We start from the raw sequence: 10,000 nt of genomic DNA on the forward strand, positions 1-10,000 counted from the left end.
TATGGTTTTGTGATATGACACCCGCAAATCAGACCTCTAGGTCTCTGGTTTGAGTTCCGCTCTGGGTGGCGCAACGTTGATTTCGTGGACAAGGCATTTTTTTTATTTTCTCAACCTACTCAAGTGTAACATAAGTACATTGCTGATATGACCGTTGTCTCTATCGAAAAAAAAACAAACAAACAGAACCCAAACAAAAGCAAAACAAATTTAGTGAATATTGCCCTACATAAAAGCTCAAATTATTTTCTCAATCGTCCACATCATGTTTCAACCCTACCACAGCATTCATCGTGTCACTGGTATACTGCCGGTCTTGGGGCTAACTCACACCGGAGACTGACTCCGACGACCAGGCACTGCCGTCCTCTGCCGTCTTCCGGATAAAGGCGTCGGGCACGGGTTTTTTTTTTCGAGCTTGGTATGAGTAGGTTTAGCGACTCTTCTCTTTACTCTTAGTATCTTGTCCATGCCCGACGTGTTTATCCGGAAGACGGCAGAGGACGGCAGTGCCGGGTCGTCGGAGTCAGTCTCCGGTGTGGGTTAGCCCTTAAGTTGTCAAAGCGTGTATTAACGATGAAAGGATCGCTAGTAAAGACTACAATATCTATTAGTATTAAATGCAAGCCAGCCAGTCTTTTAAATAATCAGCCCTCAAGAATATTAAAAACGCTTTTGAGGCTTTGTGGTCTTGTGGTATGACTTTGACCTTCGAACAGGTACTAGGTAGGATCCCTGGTTCGAGTACAGTTCTGGGTGACGCAAAGCTGGGTCATTGGAAAATGCTTGTTTCTAACAATTCTCTCATCAGATCTCATATATATGATCATCCAGAAAAGTACGAACCTTTACCACCTTTTGGTATAAGTTCTCTTGCACAGATTTGTCCCTAGCAGTTGATACTTTGCTGAGTATGTTGTTGATTTTATTTGTGGTAAAATGTGGAGAATCCAACACGGTTTGCCGATAAATAAAGACTATTACGAATAGGCACTCGTGTAGTTTGAATCGCATATAGTGGAATTGAAAATAGACCGAGATGAATCTTTTGAGCCATCGACGATAAAAAAAAGAAAGAAAAGAAGTCTGGTAATGAAGTATGCAGGTGCGCGCAAATGGATCTGGCAACCGGACGACCAGATGGCGATTCCTAACGACAATGACCTATCATTATGAGTACCATCATTATGCCAGAGCAGATGTTATAAATAATCATTTGAGTCAAGGGTGTTAAAATTACCCTTGATTAAAATTAAAAAAAAAGAAGTTGGAAGTTACTCATCAATCTATAAAAAAATAATTTCAAATAGTTTTTCGATTTGCCAGTATTTCTGTGCTCGTTGGCAAGGCACAAAAAAATATTGAAAACTTATGGACTCGTTTTAACATTGTTGCCATGGAAAATATTTTGAACTCGTTTGAGAGTATTTCCATTTCAACAATGAGACCATATCAATTTCTGGTTACCTGACCTGCGGATAAGTGCACGTCGGCTGTACGGAACAGTTTTGACCCTTCATCATCATCCATCGTGGCTTGTGCTCTTGAGCACGTTGCCGGTCAGATGTCTTCACGAATCACGATCCTCTGCGGTGCGCATGAAGTCTGTGTTGCTTTTAAAATCACATTTGGCCATTCTTAGGTTATTTAAATAAGTCATTCTTTGTCTTCCTCTAGCTCTCTTTCCTTCGATCATCCCAGATGTTACCAACTTTTCAATTCCGTCTCTTCTCCACACATGTCCCAGAAACCGTAACTGCCTCTTTCTGATGGTATTGATCAATATTCTTCCTTTTCTCACCTTCTCCAACACTTCCTCGTTTGACCCTTAACCCCATTTAAAAAATAAATCATGCGTCTTGTTGAGACACACCACGGATAAGATATTAGATCTAGATGCGCAAGGAAGAAAGGGAGAAAGCGGAGGTGTCTTGATAAATCTATTTAGTTAGTTGTTTTGACAACATTGTTTTGTCAGGCATGAAATATGGAGGTAGAATCATTGGTAAAAATACATAAAAGAAAAGAAAGTGTGAGGAGAAAAAGATAGGATTGAAAAGTAATGTTGTTCGCCATTGTCCGCAACAGATATGGGTTGGATGATGCTGATGATGATGATGATGATGATGATGATGGTGATGATGGTGATGATGATGATGATGATAATGCTCTTTATGCTGCTGCTGACGGTGATGATAATGAAGATGATGATGATGATGATGATGCTGATGATGATGATGATGATGATGATGATGATGATGATGATGATGATGATGATGATGCTCTTTATGCTGCTGCATAACGCCATTGTCCGCAACAGATATGGGTTGGATGATGCTGCTGCTGATGATGATGATGATGATGATGGTGATGATGGTGATGATGATGATGATGATAATGCTCTTTATGCTGCTGCTGACGGTGATGATAATGAAGATGATGATGATGATGATGCTGATGATGATGGTGATGATGATGGTGATGATAATGGTGATGATAATGGTGATGATAATGAAGATGATGATGATGATGCTGATGATGATGATGATGGTGGTGATGATGATGGTGATGATGATGATGATGATAATGGTGATTATAATGCTCTTTATGCTGCTGCTGATGGTGATGATGATGAAGATGATGATGATGATGGTGATGATGATGATGGTGATGACGGTGATGCTCTCTACGCTGCTGCTGCTGCTGCTGCTGATGATGATGATGATGATGATGAAGAAGAAGATGATGATGATGAAGATGATGATGTGGTTGGTTTAGCAGTGGCTCTTTTTCTTACCTAACACATATGGCCTCTTGTCACCAAGGCTACTGACGGCTTCTGGGGGACAGGGCGCCAAACGATTACTCTTCATGAAGTCACCGAATGCCTGCAGGAAGATAATATAATATACAGTTTTTGATCTTTATTGGATTTTTGGACCGAGGACCGGCCCGACCTTGGGACCCCCCCCCCCCCCCCCCCAAACAAACAATAAAAAAAAAACAAAAAAAAAACAAAAAACAAAAACAAAACAAATCAAAAACAACAAAAAACGAATAAAAAACCAGGGAAATTCCGAGAAAATAAGGGAATTGGTATCTCTGATTAATTACATTAGGCCTTTTGCAATATGTGTTTTACAATTAATTGTGTATATATAATTATTTCTATTTTACACAGTAAAGCTAATACTCCTTAAAACACCGACCGTGATTCTGTAGTCTGTGACTCTCCCCCCGCTTCCCTCGATAATAGAGGGAGGGTCTTCCAAGAGGGAGCGAGAGGTGGGGATGGAGTGGATGAAGATCTCCCCTCCATGGGCAGCCAGCATGTGGGATATGACTTTGGTGCCGCTGCGACGGGGCTGCTCTAACATCACGGCTCGTCCTGGGGGGGTGAATGGAGGCACGGGTGGATAAAATGAATGGAAGAATGCATGGGTAAATGGAAGAATTGTTGGATGTATGGATGAATGAAGGGATGGATGAATCTGTGGTGGGTGGGTGAATGAAAGAATTGCTGGATGTATGGATGAATGGATGGATGGATCTGTGGGTTGGTCGGTGAATGGAAAAAATGCTGGATGTTTGGAGGGATGGATGGATGGATGTATGGGTGGGTGAATGGAAGAATTGTTGGATGTATGGAGGGATGGATGTATGGTGGGTGGGTGAATGGAAGAATTGTTGGATGTATGGATGAATGGATGGATGAATGTATGGGTGGGTGGGTGAATGGAAGAATTGTTGGATGTATGGATGAATGGATTGATGGATCTGTGGGTGGGTGGGTGAATGGAAGACTTGTTGGATGTATGGATGAATGGGTGGATGAATGTACGGTGGGTGAATGGAAGAATTGTTGGATGTATGGATGAATGGATGGATGAATGTATGGGTGGGTGAATGGAAGAATTGTTGGATGTATGGATGAATGGATGGATGAATGTATGGGTGGGTGAATGGAAGAATTGTTGGATGTATGGATGAATGGATGGATGAATGTATGGGTAGGTGGGTGAATGGAAGACTTGTTGGATGTATGGATGAATGGATGGATGAATGTATGGGTAGGTGAATGGAAGAATTGTTGGATGTATGGATGAATGGATGGATGGATGTATGGGTGGGTGGGTGAATGGAAGAATTGTTGGATGTATGGATGAATGGATGGATGAATGTATGGGTAGGTGAATGGAAGAATTGTTGGATGTATGGATGAATGGATGGATGAATGTATGGGTGGGTGAATGGAAGAATTGTTGGATGTATGGATGAATGGATGGATGAATGTATGGCTAGGTGGGTGAATGGAAGAATTGTTGGATGTATGGATGAATGGATGGATGAATGTATGGGTAGGTGGGTGAATGGAATTGGTCAAGATGGGGTTGGAGTGGTGAATGAATCGATTGATTCCATGGTACGAGGTGACTGGAAATAGTAAACATAGTTGGGCAAGCTTATTAAATTAATGACCACGACGTCTGTACCCAATTTCCTCCCCCCGTGATTATGAATAATTCTCACTAAACTGTATTAACCAGACTATAAACGTTCACGGTTACACATAGTTTTGTGTGTTGGTCCGTTATAATTCCGGATGACAATGTTGTGAGCTTCTTATCCAAACGCGTACTATCTATCTATAGCTGGTGTTTACTCTATGTGCAGTAGGCAACGACGAGGAGGAGTCATGGAATGATTTTGGAAGCGATGGCTAATGACCCTGTGATGGTGACATAGTAATTAACAAGGATGGCAAATGGTAATGAATGCAGGCGGTGAGTTGCATACTAAAACAATGGGCATTGATGATGACTTGGATCACGTTGTGAGTAGTGCATCATGATGTGTTACATCGTGCTTATGTCAAAGTGCATTGTGCTGCCGTGCGTTAGTGTGTGGATGTGTGCGTTTGTGCATGTGTGTGTGTGAGAGATAGATAGATAGATAGATAGATAGATAGATAGATAGATAGATAGATAGAGAGAGAGAGAGAGAGAGAGAGAGAGAAGAGAGAGAGAGAAGAGAGAGAGAGAGGAAGAGAGGGAGGGAGAGAGAGAGAGATAGTGAGGAGAGAGAGAGAGAGAAAGAGAGAGAGAGAAAGAAAGAGAGAGAGAGAGAGAGAGAGAGAGAGAAAGAGAGAGAGAGAGAGAGACCAAACAACATGAAATTAATAAGGAGTGGCACCAGCTACTACGACATGGGTCAGAGCCAAAAAGGTAACTGCACTTCTTTGAACGAAGACATAACGTTATTTCACGCTTACAGTTCACTACAATGGAATTAATCAACACGAAAACGTTGTGCTCATGGACTGATTGATCGACAGCATAATATAAGAAGATATTGCGCTATATAGATGACGTCACTCAAGCCTTAGTTATTGTATTTTGCCATCCGCGTTTATGAGTAATTCTCACTAAACTGTATTAACCAGACTATAAACGTTTAAGGTTACACATAGGTTTGTGTGTTGGCCCGTTATACTTCCTGATGGCAATGTTGTGAGCTTCTTAGCCAAGCGCATACTATCTATATACGAGTAATAACTCAGTGAAGGATTTCTGAGTTGGGGTATTATTTTGTCTCCTCTTTGACTTTGTTTCCAAAGAAATTGGTTGTCTTTACAGGAGGCACATGGCCCATTGAGTCGGGAGTTTATCCTAGTTTCTACGGCGTTAAATGGACAATAGCAAAATTGCTTGCTACCCTATTGAGAGATCGCATTTTTCGCGAGGTCCAGAAGATCTGCTGAATGGATAATGCAAAACAAAAACAAAAACAAAACAACAACAAAAAATATCTCGACTGCATTCTGTATCGATAGCGATCCTTTTGTTGAAAAAGCGAATGATCTACTGACTGAGCTACAGGGACCCCCAAACGTCTGCACCTTTCAAGGACGAAGGAGGGATAAAAATGGATGATAGATAGATAAAAAAAATAAATAGATAGATAGATAGATAGATAGATAGATATATAGATAGATAGATGGATAGATAGATAGATAGATAGATGGATGGATGGATGGATAGATAGCGAATGCCCGAAACAATATTGTAGAAGTTGATCATAATTATAATTGAAGAAATATTTTTAAATAGCTTCTTTTATCATAAAGTTAAGCACTATCATTTCATGGTTTTTGTTTTTATATTTTTATATTTATATAATTTTATGACGAAAGGGACGGAGAGGAGCAGCTAGTGATGCCTAACACAGGACGAATGTCTACCACTTACCACTGAGAAGGAAGTTGGTGAGACAGGACGAAGGTCTACTGTTGACGTCCACGGGGCATATCCGGTACGCAGCGGAACAGTTGTGGAGTTCTGGAAGGAATACATGAACATGTTTGAAAAGTTGTCCATCTGAGGACAATTTTTTTTTTTTTACCTTGAGCTAAATTACATGTAAACTTTATAATGGAGACAAATCACTCGACTTCGTTCCGATTCTGAAATATAATATTATCAAGTGGACCATTTCAAAAATGAGTAAAATTTCCCAAAAATCGGAGAAAAGGAGAACATTTACAGAGTATTAACTCACTCAATCCTAGAGATTTTTGATACTTTTCAACATTGGAAAAATATGTATTAAAAATGAGCATGTACATAGATAGTTTTATTCAACTACCATTAACATGTAAAATTAAGAACATTAGCTTTGTTCCTAAGCCTATAATTTGTCTCAGAAGAATGTAATAAATAGGCATGGGGTAAAACTAACCCGGGTATATTACGGATATATTCGTTGTTAGAGTTTAGTGAGTTAAAAGATATGACATAATATCTGCCTCTACTCAAAAAGGAATTTTTATAAATTAAAAATTTCTTTGGTTGAAATGACAGAAAAGTCTTTCAGCTACGCCACGGAGGCGAGGCGGAAAAGCTGGCAGTAGAATATCGAAAAGGTGATATCAGAGAAGATAATCGGAGTCGAGTTATCAGTTGCCGAAGTCACTGGCGCAGAAAGTAGAGTACAAGTGTTACAGCCAGAGTATCTTGCAAACAGTATGCTATGTGGTCTTGTGGTATGACACTCGCTTTCGGATTGGAAGGTCCTGGGTTCGAGCCTCGCGCTGGCGCATAGTTGAGTCCTTGGAAAAAAGCTCTTTCCTCACATTCTCTCACCGTACTCAGTTGTAAAATGAGTACCTGGCCGTTAACAGCGTTGTCTTTGTCCGAAAAATTGTGATATCGCCAAACAGGTGTCATGTCCCGTCCTACATGTTGCCGTTGACCAGAGACCCCTTGTAAAGCGCTTTGAGCACATTTAGTGGATATTGTGCTATATAAAAGCTCAATTTTGTTTTTAAAGCTCAACCAGTATACAATTAAATTTGGTTCTAAGCGAGCTAATAGCGGAATAAACGAATGATTATGTGCTTTTAGTGAAAGAGTAAGATGTGCTTTTTGGAATACAAGACGTGTTCTCAACCGTTGCACGAACTTGCGAGTGCGCGTTGGGAACAAAGTTCAAATTACAAAACGTAATATGAGTTTAAAAAATCTTTTATTCTACCCCTCAATCGATTTCTTATTTTCTCATCTTTGGATAAAATACATCTTCAAACGCATTCAAATGATACTTCATTTTAAAGACTCTGATTTTTGGTGAATCTGACGTCACAAATTATTACTGTAAACATGATATCATTACGCGTTAATATTTAGAGAGAGGAGTGGGATAATATATGATTCTCACACTCTTACTGTTTGGAATTTCAGACGTATTTCAATCGCTGCACGAGCTTGCGAGTTCGAGTTGGGAGCAAGGTTCGAATTCCAAAACGTATGAGTGTAAGAAATCATTTATTCTATCCTTGAATCGATTCCGATTTCGTCAGCTTTGCATAAAAAACTCGTATCTAAATGATATTTCTTTTTAAAGAATATAATTTGAGTGAATTTTAAAGCTAGATAGATCTATAGATAGTTCGAAGATGACGTCACTCAGGTCTTTGTTATTGTTTTTTTGCCATCCGCGTTTGTGAGTAATGCATACTGAACTGTATTAACCGGACTATAAACGTTCATGGATACACACAGTTTTGTGTGTTGGTCCGCTATACTTCCGGATGGCAATGTTATGAGTTTCTAAGCCAAGCGCATACTATCTATATGACATCTCAAATTATTATTTTAAATTTGATATCATTATGGGTCGAATAATAAAGGCTCATATATTTATTGCATATTATGATAAAATAATGATGATAATGAAAAGATGGTCGTGGTGGTGATAAACAAAAGGAAGATTTAAACACACCTATAACACTAGATTTGGGCGTGCACCATTTGAGTGGGGCAGTCTCTATTGGAAGGCCTTCCTTGGATGGGATGACAAGGCCCTCGGCGTGTTCTGTAAAATATATAACAAAATAACATTATGATTATGATAATAACACTACAGAAAAAAAGAAAAAAAAATAAAAAAAACAACCCCAAAACAAAACAAAACACAAACAAAAGACGCCCCCCCCCCACGCACCCAAATAAAACAACAACAAAAAAAGAAGGCCAAACAAAACACAACAACAAAAAAAAAAAAAAACAACCAACAAATAGATCAACAAGCAACAAAAACAAAAATAATTTTTTTAAAACGATAAAAGACACAACAACAACAAAAAATAATAAAACAACAGCAACAACAACAGAATTAAAATCACAAGAATTTTTAAAAAGTGAAGAATTCTCGTTCTGATTGTATTTTTAATGCTCACCGAAGAAGGGTTTGAGTTTTGAGTCTGAAAGATTCCGTACTAAGTATTTTGTCTTATGTTGATGATGATATATTTACTTTTATTCCACCCTCTCATTGGATAACCCTATCATTTCTTAATAAATCGTTGAATAATGCTTTGAACGCGTTGAATAAAAATTGGATTCAACTATTCCAGAATATTTGCGGACATTTTATTGGTGTGAAATTAGGTGTAAAAGGCAGCTGATTGGTAATTAAAAATATTCTTTTGGTGCGCATGAATACAAATCCAACGTTTTTTGTCATTCAAGCAGACGGAGAAAGATACAAATTATAGTGAACAGAAGTTAACAAAAAATTTGGTTACAAAATTATCTAATAATCTTAAACACAACTTAAAAACAACTTGAGTCTCTCTAATCCGGAACTCCACAATCCGAATGTCTCCATTATCCGGACCAGTTGCCAGGCACGGATATTTTTCTCTATTTGTACCCTTTAGGGACTGATCCCACAATCCGAATGTCTCCATTATCCGACTAGTTGCCAGGCACGGGGTTTTTTCTCTCTATTTGTACCCTTTAGGGACTGATTCCACAATCCGGATGTCTCTGTAATCCGGATGTCTTTGTAATCCGGATGTCTCTGTAATCCGGATGTCTTTGTAATCCGGATGTCTTTGTAATCCGGATGTCTCTGTAATCCGGATGTCTTTGTAATCCGGATGTCTCTGTAATCCGGATGTCTGTGTAATCCGGATGTCTTTGTAATCCGATGTCTCTGTAATCCGGACAAAATGCGGGGAACGGAGGTGTTCGGATTGGAAAGACGTGGCTGGTAATAAATACAAAGAGATGAAAGAATCGTATTTTGTTCAATAATGTTTTCTGTCCACAACTTCTAACAACTTCTCATACACGTCGATATCACTGGGCGTAACACCGTAGCCTTCGTAAAGTTATGGCCTGACACTGACCAAAAAATGACGTCAAAATGCCAGTCTTTTGCCACAAAAGAAAACAAATAACTTGTTTCCATGAGCTCTACTAACGACAACTCACTAGGCGGTGCAAAAATCCAAATACTGACGTCAAACTGCCAGTCTTTTTGGATTTCAGTGTCAGGCTTTTAGTTAACGATGGCTACGGCGCAACACTCACCACTTTTGAACATTTCGTCATGAGCTGCGGCAGGATGTAAGAGCTCTACGTCATAGTTGGCAGACGAGCTGGCGTTCTGTTCCTCCTGAGGACACAAACAAACAAACAAAACAAACGGTTTA

General features: G+C 39.3%; 1 protein-coding gene across 1 annotated transcript in view; it reads right to left on the reverse strand.

The window, feature by feature from the left end:
• LOC144974389 (integrator complex subunit 13-like) overlaps nt 1-10,000 on the reverse strand; it is a 211,476-nt gene that overhangs the window by 15,182 nt on the left and 186,294 nt on the right. Inside the window, exons 8-12 of the mRNA XM_078917229.1 lie at nt 9,879-9,963; nt 8,281-8,373; nt 6,249-6,338; nt 3,210-3,388; nt 2,798-2,888 (exon numbers count right to left, since the gene is read on the reverse strand). Coding sequence (XP_078773355.1) covers nt 2,798-2,888; nt 3,210-3,388; nt 6,249-6,338; nt 8,281-8,373; nt 9,879-9,963 — 538 coding nt within the window. The remainder of the gene's footprint in view (nt 1-2,797; nt 2,889-3,209; nt 3,389-6,248; nt 6,339-8,280; nt 8,374-9,878; nt 9,964-10,000) is intronic.

This window comes from Berghia stephanieae, chromosome 6, assembly GCF_034508935.2.
Source record: "Berghia stephanieae isolate SIO BIC M18660-M18661 chromosome 6, UCSD_Bste_1.3, whole genome shotgun sequence".
In the NCBI taxonomy this organism is placed as follows: domain Eukaryota; kingdom Metazoa; phylum Mollusca; class Gastropoda; order Nudibranchia; family Aeolidiidae; genus Berghia; species Berghia stephanieae.